Source organism: Acanthisitta chloris, unplaced genomic scaffold (assembly GCF_000695815.1).
Source record: "Acanthisitta chloris isolate BGI_N310 unplaced genomic scaffold, ASM69581v1 scaffold6121, whole genome shotgun sequence".
NCBI lineage: Eukaryota > Metazoa > Chordata > Aves > Passeriformes > Acanthisittidae > Acanthisitta > Acanthisitta chloris.
Genome location: NW_008657554.1, coordinates 779 through 13,474, shown reverse-complemented (window position 1 = coordinate 13,474; position 12,696 = coordinate 779). Strand labels below are relative to the sequence as shown.

The 12,696-nt window shown below is 36.3% G+C and overlaps 1 protein-coding gene across 1 annotated transcript; it reads right to left on the bottom strand.

The window, feature by feature from the left end:
- Positions 1-725: 725 nt before the first annotated feature.
- On the bottom strand, positions 726-11,134 carry DCUN1D5 (DCN1, defective in cullin neddylation 1, domain containing 5). The gene is made up of 7 exons (XM_009084754.1): positions 11,038-11,134; positions 8,535-8,605; positions 8,045-8,136; positions 3,348-3,456; positions 3,154-3,258; positions 1,786-1,888; positions 726-1,042 (listed from the first exon to the last, which is right to left on the bottom strand). Exons 1-7 carry the CDS (start codon positions 11,132-11,134, stop codon positions 987-989), a joined length of 633 nt encoding a protein of 210 aa, XP_009083002.1. The 3' UTR covers positions 726-986.
- Between the last annotated feature and the right edge of the window lie 1,562 nt (positions 11,135-12,696).

Here is a 12,696-nt window from a genome sequence, read left to right as displayed (position 1 = left end):
AGGGTGAAAATTAATAGCCTGTTACATACAGCCTGTTACCTGGTCAAAGGTAGGTGATTAAATAGTCTCTTCTTTACTTACATTATGCAAACCATCCAGGGAGATAAAAAGAGTCGTGTTGCGAATGCTTCCAGTATAAAACATATAAGAAGCAAAGCTTGAAACCAAGTCTTTCCAGCTTTCCCTTTTAAAGTATAAATTGCACTTTTATACAAAGCAATCCAAAGTCTAAATAGTAGTAAAAATCTGAAGCTGCCTTACTGTACCAGAAAGTATCTGTGTTCAGCATCTGAAGTACAGGCAACTAGTTTTCAGCCATTCTGCACACAGAGCCATATGCTCTACAGCCTCTGCTTTAGAAGGGCTGCCATTAAATGCCATGCCCCTGGGTGAGGACTGAACAAAGAAAGAAAAAATAAAACCAACCAGTAATAGGAGCTTAAGGCCTTTATCTCCACAAGGAGTTGAAAACTGTGGCACAACCCATGACCAATACTCAATACACAAATTATCACACTCCCACCCAGGGCTTCGAAAATCAGTCACTCTTTCTAATGTCTGCCACACAAGACAATCATACCATCATCAAGCAACAGTGCCAGTTAAGCATTTTTAAGGTCTTCAAAAATACATAGCAAAGGGCACTTCTGAGAAAGATATTCTTATAGATTTGGTTTTAAAAATAGACACCACACTCACATTCAAGGGACATTCTTCACTTTTAGGCCTTTGTCACAAATCTGAATCTTTATTGTTCGGAAATAAATGCTATAAACATAAGACTCAAAACAAGAACTCCAACTTTCAGTCTCAGAAGAGGTGTGGTTCAATGCCCATATCACATGTAACAAGAAAATTTCCTTGAAAAAGGAAAAAAATTACTGTAAAGTCTTTCTTACGAACGAAAATGCAATCCTTTTTTCTCATTACTTTGTGTACAGGCGGGCACCCAAAAAAAAACTTTTGCATTTTCCTTTGAACTCTTGCTATGACGCTTGACGAACTTTTTGCCATTCAACAAATTCATCCAGAAGTACAGGCCCTGCAAATGGACAAAACCTGGAGTTAAGAGTTGCAATGTCTTTCAAATATATTCTCTTAACATATCAAGGTTAAAATTATTGGTCTAGGCAGCACCCATGTCAATCCTACGCTCAAATACTCCTAGATCACTACAATCACTTCAATCCAAGGGTGGCAAAAAGTACACCAAAAAAAAAAAGCTACACAGAATTATGGAAAAGTGTTCCTGACATCTGATAGGTGCACTGAACTGAACAGAAAGCACAAAAACAAGGTTATATTGTAAACCAGCACAACTAATTACTTCTTCCTAGAGCTTTCAAAATTGTGAATAATTAGAACACAGACCAAAATGGGATGATTAATGCAATTCAGTCGTAGCCTGATTGACTACCAGCCAGATGTAGAGTACAGCCCAAAGTACCAGCATGCAGGTGACTTGATTGTTAAGACAAAGTTTATTATATACTAGTCCAAAGTGAGAGTTTGCTGTTTATAATTCTATTTGCAAGTCTATCGTTTCACGTAGCAAGCACCTTCACCAGATCCTCACTGACAGTAAGGTGGTTCATCTTACCATCATACCCCTGACATACTACTACAATTACTGTCTGCAGTTTAAAGCTGGATGGCTATTAGGACTGTTTATTTATGCATTGTTGGAGAAAACAGTATTGTTTCTGTTACAGAAATGTGTTTTATTTAAGTAGTTTTAAAATACTGCAATAGTAGTTGAATAAGCAAAGTGTTAAGAATACTTACATGCACCATCTTCGTCATAGTTGCTAAGATCTGCATGGACAGTTCTGCTGAACTCTAGTACATTGTACCACTGATCCTTGTTCATAACTCTATACTTCGATTGCTAGGAAAATAATTTCAGAACATTAAAATGCATCTCATTTACCTCATTTTATTGTAAATCAGTTCCTAACAATTTAATTGGTAACAATGGCTACTATTTCCTACATTTTCCAATTCTAAAAACACAACATATGTACCTATTTCATAGGTCTGAAACCACATGAAATAGTTTCTTGAATGATCAGAACAAAATCAAAATACTACGGAATCAGGAAGTCACTACTCTTTAAGCTTCACAAACTGGTATATTTTCGTCTTGCCCTGAAGTGGGAAATACCTATCTGAGATGTATTTCCAGAATACTGCAAAAGTGTTCTTTTATCCTGAGTACAACACATTATGACCATAAGGACATCTACTTTGTAATGTTAGTACTGATCTGAAGCCAGGGAATAGTCTCAAGTCTAGCACATTCCTACAACCTACACACATCCACATTACTCAGTCACTTGCAGTTGAGCTGACCAAAATCTTTCAGAGACAGCCAGACCAAGGTACACTGTACCTACACAAAGCACAGCTGAAATTCACCAGATGCAGCTGAACAGACTAATGTGGATCTTCAATTTAATTTAAAATTTACCTTTACAGTCTAAGACAGAATTTTCATTGCCTTTAATAAGACAAGGTGGATGGGGCACAGCGAGGTAGAAAACGATCTGTGATGCACACAAGAAGCTTTCATAAGAACTTCTAGAAAGGGAAAAGGGGCAGTATCAATGAAGTTGATAAGAAGATTGGAGCATCTCCCCTGTGAAGACAGGCTAAGGAAGTTGGGGCTGTTCAGTCTGGAGAACAGAAGTTTGTGTGGAGACCTCATAGTGGTCTATCAGTATCTGAAGGGGCTACAGGGGAGCCAGAGAGGGACACTTTGTTAGGAACTGCAGTAATAGGACAAGGGGTAATGGATTCAAGTTGAAGCAGGGGAAATGTAGGCTAGATGTCAGAAAAATGTTTTTTACTGTGAAGGTGGTGAAACACTGGAACAGGTTGGCCAGGAAGGTAATGGATGCCCCAACCCTGGCAGTTTTCAAAGCCAGGTTGGATGAGGCCATATGCAATCTGGTGTAGTGGGAGGTGTCCCTGCCCATGGCAGGGGAGACTGAGATTAGGTCATCTGTAAGGTCCATTCCAACCCCTAAAATTCTCTAATTCTATGATTCTATGAATATGCATACACTGAGTAAAGCAACATAAACACTGAAATGCTTTCACAGAACAGCCCAACTACTATGCCATCACTCAGAAAGTCAAGGAAACTTGTACCTCCAGGTATTGATAAAATACTGAAAACAGTGGCCAGGTTCTTCCAAGCAGAAGAGCTAACATGGACTTTGCAGTATCAATATCAAGACTTCGCTGGTCTTTTTCCTAAGGTTGAATAAAGCACAGAAACCACTCAAGTACAAGCTTGTTGAACACTTAAAATAAGAACTTTTATAACATTCCAGTAGTCTTACCCTTGCAAAATCAAAGGCATATCTGTAGATATTCTTAAAGGATGAAATGTCATTCAATTGTGACCGCAAGAAGTCAAATTTATTCTGCAATTTTTCTGTACAGTCACACCTTAAAAACAAACAAGCAAACACACAAATAATGTAAAAAGTTCAAAACACAACATTAGGGCAATGAAAAAAATAAATACCAGCAGCCAAAAAGTTAAAATCACCAAAATGCCATCATCAGATGTACAGGAGTAATACTATAAAAGCGACTTAAAGAATGTTGAACATGATCAACATTTGCAGCTTAGTGAAAGGCTGAATGCCAGTTTCTATAGGCAAGTTTAGTTTTTTAAAAATATATCAGCAACATAATACAAAGTGTCTGCTTTATTTCTCATATAGTAGGTTTTTTATGCCCTCCTCTGCAATTAATAATCAGCACTATCACTATCTTTCAATCACTATGAAAATTTGGAGAAAAACAGTATTCAGTGTGCATTAAGGGGTAAAATCCAGTTGTAAATAAGGCCTTTATGCTGTACCTCTTTGGGGAAAAAAAACCCCTAAACACACACTTCGAGGACTACATGTTTACAAAAGGCAGGATGGAGCTGGCACTCTGCAGAACATACTAGCGTGCTCAGGTTTTGTGACTGGTAAATACAAGCCCTGATAAATCTATCACCTGAATTAGCCAGTACCTATTCAATTGAAAAATTACAGGCTGTATGAAAATGTACAGGTCTCCTAGTTGACAGGATCATGCTTTGGCAAAAATAACCCTTTGGCAAAACAGATCTCCATGTATTTTACTCAGCAAGGAATTTTGTTTCCAAATAGAAAATGGGTTAAATTCACCAACAATGGCAAAGGAGAATAATTTACACTTACTAATCCTCCAGGAAAGACTCAAAAGAAGAGATGTTATATCATATTTTATTCTTATAAAACAGCTTCCATGATTTACAAAGAATAAAAATAAAATCCACCTTGCCCTGTATCCTTCATGACAGAAGCAATACTTTCAGAAATGCAGATGTACATAAATACTTCTCTGGTGGCCACGTGTGCCCCTTTTGGAGGCATCTCAGAGAACACTTTTCCATCTTTAACAGCTCCTCATGGACTTGTCACACAGGCCGACAGCAAGGGTCCTTCGGGAGTGCTGCAGCAGGTTGCTGAAATGCTATACACTGATGCTGTGCTTTGCCTGCAGCTGATACTTCCTGTTCCTCAGGTCTGTCAGCCTGTGTCTGCACATCTGTCTTGTCACAGTCTGAGAGGGACAGACTGACAGAAAACGCAGCAATTCCAGCTGATGCAGCCTTTTGTTATTTCTTGTCTCTAGCAGATCTAGCTACAGCAGAACTGAGTCCTAGCCAAGACTGGCGCTAAATAAATAAAACTATTAGCTAATTAGGCTTCATATTCAGATGACAGAACTGCAATAAACCATACATTAAGTTGAAAAGAACTCCTGTCTTAAAAGCTTTGGCAAAGTTAGCTAAAGATAAAATTACTTTTTTTGTCTTCAGCCATCTAACTGGCCTGCATATTCTACCCTTTAGCCTTTAAAACAGCAATACACTATGCTAGATAGAAGAGATGAATATAAAATGAGGTGCCTTTCTAATGTTCAAACCTTCATACTGCCAATAGAATGTCCTGAACATTTGAGAACAAATCTACCTGTTTAACATCCACCTAAATGCTAATGTTGTTAGTGCACTCATGACACATATAAACTACTTAGAGTGGGTTACCACACATTTCGTTAAGTTGATACTTAACTGAGATTATTTACCATACCATGGGTAAGCACAAATTTCTGTATGTTTAAATTTCTTACAACAAGTATTGTTAAAACTGTTCAAATAATCATAAATTTAAATGCAAAGTATGCAAATATCTACTGTGTACTTTAATGCAGAAGTGATTCTTTTGAAAAGATTGGTATGAAGGTGTGCAATTTTTGAGTCTTGAGACTCCTGAGCTATTTATTGTCAACCTACTTAAAACTGAACAGTCAAACAGATCATGCTCTTAAGCACACAGGCACCACCCTCTGGGTCCAATGCATCTCTCTGTTAAAGCTACTTAGGGTGTTTGTGCATCTGGCCACTGCTTTTCTTCCCACTGGTGAGGCAAGGTTGTCAAACTTCTCTTTTTCAGAGATAAAGCTGCTTGTGTGGCTGCACCATAAACAAGATGACTGAGGTCACCCATACTTAGAATAATCTTCCTAACAGTCAGAACAACCTTCTAATTAGCACAAGTGAATCAACACCAAACTCCTGTATAAAGACTAGAAAAGATGCAATTTCTCAAACCATCTTTACTTGAAAGATAGCATTAAATAATGTTACCTCAAGATCAACAAAACTAGACATTAGCCCACTACATTCCTTTCACATCCCTACATCACATTCCTAACAAAACTTAGAAATAGCACCATAAAGCAGACGCATTTTAATTTATATGGAGGTAGAAAGAACATTTGAGGCATATCTAACATGGATGGAGTGATGATTCAATAACTCCCACTCAGATATACCGATGTTTTATACTTCACAGCTGTTCACACATGGTTTTATGTCACTGAAAAGAAAAATTAGCAAGACTTATACAAACATTAAATCAAAAGCATCTAATGGTAGTGCATATACTTCATCCTAAAGAGATCTTTAAAGCAGCTGAAATGAATTGTTCAGCAGAGGTACTTGTTTCTTTCTGCTGACTATGAAGAGACATGCAGGCACCCAACTTGCATATATGTATACATATATATATATATATGCACACACAAATAGATATAAAGCAGAATTCACCCTACCTACACAACATACTAGACATCTCACAGCTTAAGTTTCTTAAGTCTCATAAGCTGCTATTTAGTGCTCAATCCACCTTCATTTTGACAGTGTACACCTTATTACATATTTATTTTTCTCCTCATTTCTAACAAACTTCACCAGTGCATTAAAAAGCCACACACAAAATGTCACTTCAAGATTCAGGCACCCAAATGTTGCCATCTAATTGTACATTAGATTTAGGTGTCTTAAGCTTTAGGTGTTGCCATTCAAAGCTCAAGACGCCTGCAAGAGCGATTCAGGTGACCAGTCACTAGATCTTAAGGCAAACTGAATACCTGCCTAGGCTCCATTGCACTGACTAGATCTCCAAAGATTGCAGCAAGAGTTTAACAAATACAGCTCTTACATATAAACCACACATTTAGGTGTCTTACTATGGAGCTGAATTCCCCCCATTCTGTTCATGCAATTACCTTGTGACATTTCAGGTACTTTGAAATAATGATGCCATAATATAACTGATTAGAATACACTCTGGGCTTTTACTGCATTTTAATATCATTTCTTCATGCGAAAATTATAAAAAGTTGTGCAAGAATGTAGTAATATTCTATTGCTTTAAGAGTGTAAAATCATTTTCCTTTAAAACTTCTGTCAAACCTTTCAAGAAAACTCGATTCCCCCATTCCAGATGTAATCCCAGCAAGCAACAGCCCAAGTCTACAGATTTTGTCATGGTTTAATGCCAGGCAGCAACTAAGCACCACACTGCTGCTCACTCACTCCCAGCCAAAACCAGCACATCTTTTAGAGCCAATGCATCTTGAATTCCTTTACGTGAGTGTTACTGTTTCATCCAGCTGCTTAGCCTACAACCTGCTATTAGAGCACACCTAGGGGAAGCAGAACATACAGATTAACTGGTTTGGGCCTAGGCAAGTGCTCCAATCACAAGTCTGTTTATGTAAAAATGTACAGCATCACCATATTTTCTGTCTTATATGGTACAGCATGACCAGTTCTGTTCTTAAAAGATTCCAGCTCTTACTAAATTTAATTCCTCCTGATAGTCACAAACCAAACAAAGCATCTATAGGAAGCCTGATCCCAAAGCTAGAAAGAGTCCAGACCAGGGTCACTTACTCCATGGTTTTGAGTAACCAGAGAATATCTGCCCAATACAAGTTCCCAAACCTATTCACAACTGATAAAATCAACCCTTCTTTCCCACTGTGCTGTAGCTGCAATAGTAGCTCTCTGACATTTTTAATATTGAACACAGTGTCATAACAAGTCACTCTTAAAACATTCAGGTACTGTAAATAATTTCACAAAGAACAAACAAAAAAGTGACAACTGAACTAAGCCTAACAAAAAGCTGATTGTTTCTTTCATTAAACTAATCTCTAGGCAGAGCATTAGTTCACCAAAAATTCTTACAAACAGAAGGAGAAAGTTAATTTACAAATTGAAAAGGATATTTAACCTGAGCATTAAGCATGGTTTTTGACATGCATCTATTAAAGAATACTAATAGCCAAAATGATTATCCATGAAGTCCTAATCTATAAAGCTCAGAAATCAGTAAAATCTTCCTAGAATGCCAGTGCTGAGATATGTTTATGTGCATCTCCAGATCTACTTATTTGTCTAACTAGAAAGATATTTGAACATACTTTTTGTAAGAAAAAGCCGCCACCAAAACCTAACTTACTAGGTTTAGACAAAACTTAATCATTTGAGTGAACTCATCATATTCACTTCACTGTTGCTGATCAAAACCAAAAGTGTTTCTGTGTCTTACTTCCAATGCCTAAGAGACGGAGCAAGAATAATTAAGCTACTGGTAAAAACATAAAATTAGAACATTCTATTATATATATAAAAACTTACTGTAATGAGGTCATTCCTTTTAACCATTCTTCCTTGGTAAAAAATCCCATGCTTTCAGCCTCTAGTTTCCACGCTAAAACTAACATAATAATCTAGGGGAAGCAAAAATAACAAGGTGAGAAATAGGAGTCAGTATGTAAGAAGATGCTGATTTCTCAAAGTCCAAGAAGAAAACTCTAAGCATTCAAATATTGTAGCAATTGTTGCACCTACTTGTACTTTATATTCTATAAATATTTCAGCTATGTGCAATCTTTCCCTTAATTTCCATTTCTGAAAATGAAGTATTACTATAAATAAAAAAACCCAACCCAAACATCTCACACACCAGCCAAGTATAATTGATGTATGCAGCTGAGATATCTTGGAACAGCTCCTAAAAGCAGGAAGATGAACAACTCTGCTTAGGAGAGTTAAGAGTTTTAAACAGAACTTCACCTTACCCAATACCCCCTTTTAAAGGGTTATTAACATTGTTCAATAAACTTACATTTTCAGGCTCAACACCGATGTCTTCACAGAACTTCTCCATGCCTTCAGGGCCCACAACTTCATCAGGACCTTCAAAACACAAACCACACCAGACTGTAATCTAAGTAACATTCACTGCTCACAAAGGTTACGCACAACAATTAGGCTATATTACACACAATCCACTTTTAGAAACACCAAATTACACTATTAAGTAGTTTTTATGTTAGAACTATACTATCAACTACAGTGTGGAGTCACGTATGTTACACACTAAACCAGAATGTTCATGTTGTGCACTGCCTCCCTACAGCAGATAAGCCAATTTAGTTTGTGTAGGTGAGTTTTCAAAAGACTACGCTGTCCTTCCTATTAATGTAGCTCAACTCTGATAACTGCAGCACTCAACAGTTTTTAAATACAACTTGGGTACCACTACTCTGTGCTGAAGTTACTCTATGAATAATGTTCTTCACAGAGTTGTTTTATCAAGAAAAAATTTATTTCCATCTGAGTTATTATGCATATTACTCTTGCAATAGTGCTAACATTATGGGTTTGCACTAACACAGAAGAGGATGAATCTTCAAATAATGTAGGGTTAGTTTTATGATGCTGAGTAGTATGAGGAAAGTGGAAAAAATAAATTGCAGAAATGCTAAGCATGTTAACCATGTACAAAGCAAAAAAGGTTTATGTCCGCAATGAAAATAACTTGATTCAGACCACAACAGTTAGTGTTATGCTGTCACTTCTCCATTTTAACACAAAAAAACCCCTTTAAAATGCAGTAAAATAGCACAACTAAAGAGCACATAGAGACATATTCTACAGTGCTTTGTTTCTCTAAATCTCTCTCTGGTTTTGGTTATTTCCAATAAATCTGTTCCAAAAAATGACTCCTACTGGGCAGTAAAATATTATTAGAAGACATGCTGACAAAGTATTTTGATGTGTCTTGGATCATTATGTTAACATTGTTTTAATGCATATGAACTCATGGCAAAGGCAAAGGTTTTATCTTCCAAAGCCACACTCCATGCTACGATTTTTTGGCAAATTTTGCTACTTATACATAGACAGAGCCCTTGATGATATCTGTCTCCATCTGTATCTGCTGCTGTTACTGTAAGCAGAATTCTTTGTAAGAATTTGGATTACATACTTTGAATACCTACTCACTGTGAGATAACAGTCAATAAAAAATATTGAGAATGGCCACTTTTATGGGAAAATAAAATGCAACTAGCATTAGGATCATAAACTTCTACCTCTTGAAAAATATTGCAAAGAAAAATTTGCCTAGGTAAGCAAGGCAAAACACTGTTACACAGAATGTGTTAAAACCCCCAAAGTTTAAGTTATGAAGAAAAACACATACAAGGGTTCACTGGTAATGACAGACAAACTTGAATCAGTGCTTCTGGTCCAGAAGTTATAGGTACAGCTCATATATGTGTACATGTGTAGTTTTATCTTCTATTGGAAACATTTAATCTCTCTGGTGTATAAATTTCACTGGAATTCTATCTTATGCTAGAAACTTGGCATATTTTGATTACTGGTTAACTAATAAAGTATAACCTCCTACCCTCAGTTCTTGACCCAACAACAAAAACAAAATTTACTGATGTTAAAAGTATATGCAGGCACATTTATCAGAAGAAAATTAACTGAGAATTATTATCTTCCTCAGAAAAGGCTCTTTACTCCAGAAGAGTATGCCTCTAACCTAAATTTAGAAAGGAGATTACTAGAAACAGGAGTAGTTCATTACTATGGAAAGACTGCAAGGAAAATCTCAGTTCTGATAAATACTCTCAAACCAGTTGCTGGTAGATAAATCAGCAGCTCATTTTATACTGACATCTGGCCACTAGTGAGTTTTAATCACCAAACAGTTATGATGGACTTCAAGTAGTGACTGGGTCGCTTTGCCATTCCCTTGGCAGCCACTACCACCTGCCCCCCACCTCTTTCAACTAACTCAGAATTGCCATCCAAGTAATAGTTGCTTTGGGCCAATGTGCAGTATATTTTGCAGGATTTATCACACTATTATTTTCTTTCATAAATAGAAAACCAAGAGACTTAAATAATGAACTAGATCATTACCTTTCCAATTTGATTATAAACAAGATACAGTTAGATAAATAAACTTGCATGTAAATTATCCCTCAGTGTTCTGACTTCTGCTTGATGACTTTAATCAAGAAGTAGAATCACTCAGTATATTCTGGTTCAACACTGTACTTCAACATCAGTTACTTCATTTTAAAGAATGCCACGGTAAGTTATAAAGCATAAGAGTAAAGAAAAAGCAACAAGTAAAAAAAACCCCAAATACTGAGAAGGCAATAGTAAAAGCATACTGATTCAAGTGTATGTTATAAAAAAGCAAATATAGACATATTTCTTATGTCTACACCGGCATAAGAAAGCAAAATGCAGTTAGTATTTGATGCATTCCTTTGTTTTAAACAAAACCATATCATTTTAAATATGAATCCATTGCATATTACCTGCATATTCATAAAACCAAGCCAGGCACTTTTTGCTTGAAAAATGTTCCTCTCCGCTTATTACTTTACCAGACGCTTGTGATCTGCAGTAGCACATAGAAACACAAGGACAAACAGATATTTCAATGAGACATAGGAAACCATTAAATTACCAAATGTTTATTATTAGTTCAAACTGTTTAAACCGTTCCATGAAATCAATATACATCAACAATGAAGCTAAATTTGTTAAAGTGCAACTATCTGTCATCCTCTTTCAACACTTGCTGGAACATAAAACTACCCTGAAATACAATCGTCTCATAGCCCAATTTATTGCAACTATTTCTGAAATGCAAAAGTACTGTTATCTCATAGATATTAAGCAAAAAAACCCAACAAAGCCTACATAGATGGTCAAAATATCACTCCTCAGTAATTCAAATGCTTTATTATCTACTTATATTTATACATACAGGCATTTAAAGTTAGGTCTGTAATAAGCAGCATGATCTTCAAGAGTGCTGAATATGCACAGATCCCATTTAGGTCAACAGGAGCTGCAGAGTTTGACATATTTAAAAGTCAGGCTATTTATAGTTAGGCATCCAAATCTAAGAAGAAAACGTGGTCAATTTGTTGACATCAAACACATAACTCAGTATCTGTAAATTATTATATAGAGGTTTGGAACATGTACCAGAACAGTAGTGTGCAATCTATGGTAAGAATGAAGCTGCTCAGCACACACAGCTTCCCCCTACGCTATCTTCATTATGTAACACACAACCTAGTTTTCCTAGGAAGTGAATTATCATAATTTATCATTCTTAAAAAAATACACATAATAGCTGATTTCTTCTAGTATAAACACTGACCACAGAAAAGCATCTTTAGTCCCTAAGGAGTTGCAGCACCTTTCCATTGCAGGCTCCTTACAAATACAAATTAGAGACTCCTAGAACAAACTAAGATTATTTCTAACAATGAGGTGAGAGCTAATCATATCAGAGGATTTAAAATTATGCAGCTCCCACATTACAATTTTAAAATTAAAACGTCAAGCAGGCGAAGAATAGTTCAGTTCTGAGAGGGGTGAACAACTTTAGCTTTCATGCTTTGCTTTCAGCTTCACTGGAATAGAAAGCAATGCTCTCCAAGCTGAAGCCGCCTGTGCAGAAAGCTAGAATGAAAGATGTGCTACAGAGATCCCTTCAACTGCCATTACAAACACAAGTCACGAGAAAGAGCCAGAGTCATATACTACAGGCTACTGCTTCTTGGCTTTACCCAGATTAACACAGACCTACTTGTAATCACTGCTTTTACTAAAGAATATTACTGATAAATTGTTACATAAGAATGTAATGGCAAAAATACTTCTGCATCTAACATCTTGTGATTAGCTAGAATGAGCCCTCATCTATGTCATGGTTTTGCCCAATGACTAGCTTCCTGTAGAATTTTTTTTTCTTAAAGATCTGTAAAAATAATTTTTTAAGTAAAAGAAATCAAGATCATTAAAATTTCGGTCAACAGCATTCAAAAAAGATGAACTGAAACTGAACACATGCAGGAAGAGCTGTGATGAGTAAGGAAACTGAAATTTGGTATTAGAAACTAGAATAACTTGGCTTGCTTAATTGAACAAAAAAATATATGAGAATACAGAAATGCTCA

Bases quoted from the DNA above. Each gene is read 5' to 3' on its own strand.
- DCUN1D5 (XM_009084754.1), bottom strand. From the start codon at position 11,134: ATGTGCTACTGCAGATCACAAGCGTCTGGTAAAGTAATAAGCGGAGAG. The intron at 8,606-11,037 runs GTAATATGCAAT...TGTGTTTTGAAG, and splicing joins TTGGTTTTATGAATATGCAG to GTCCTGATGAAGTTGTGGGC. The intron at 3,457-8,044 runs GTAAGTTTTTAT...TTTGTTTTTAAG, and splicing joins AAAGGAATGACCTCATTACA to GTGTGACTGTACAGAAAAAT.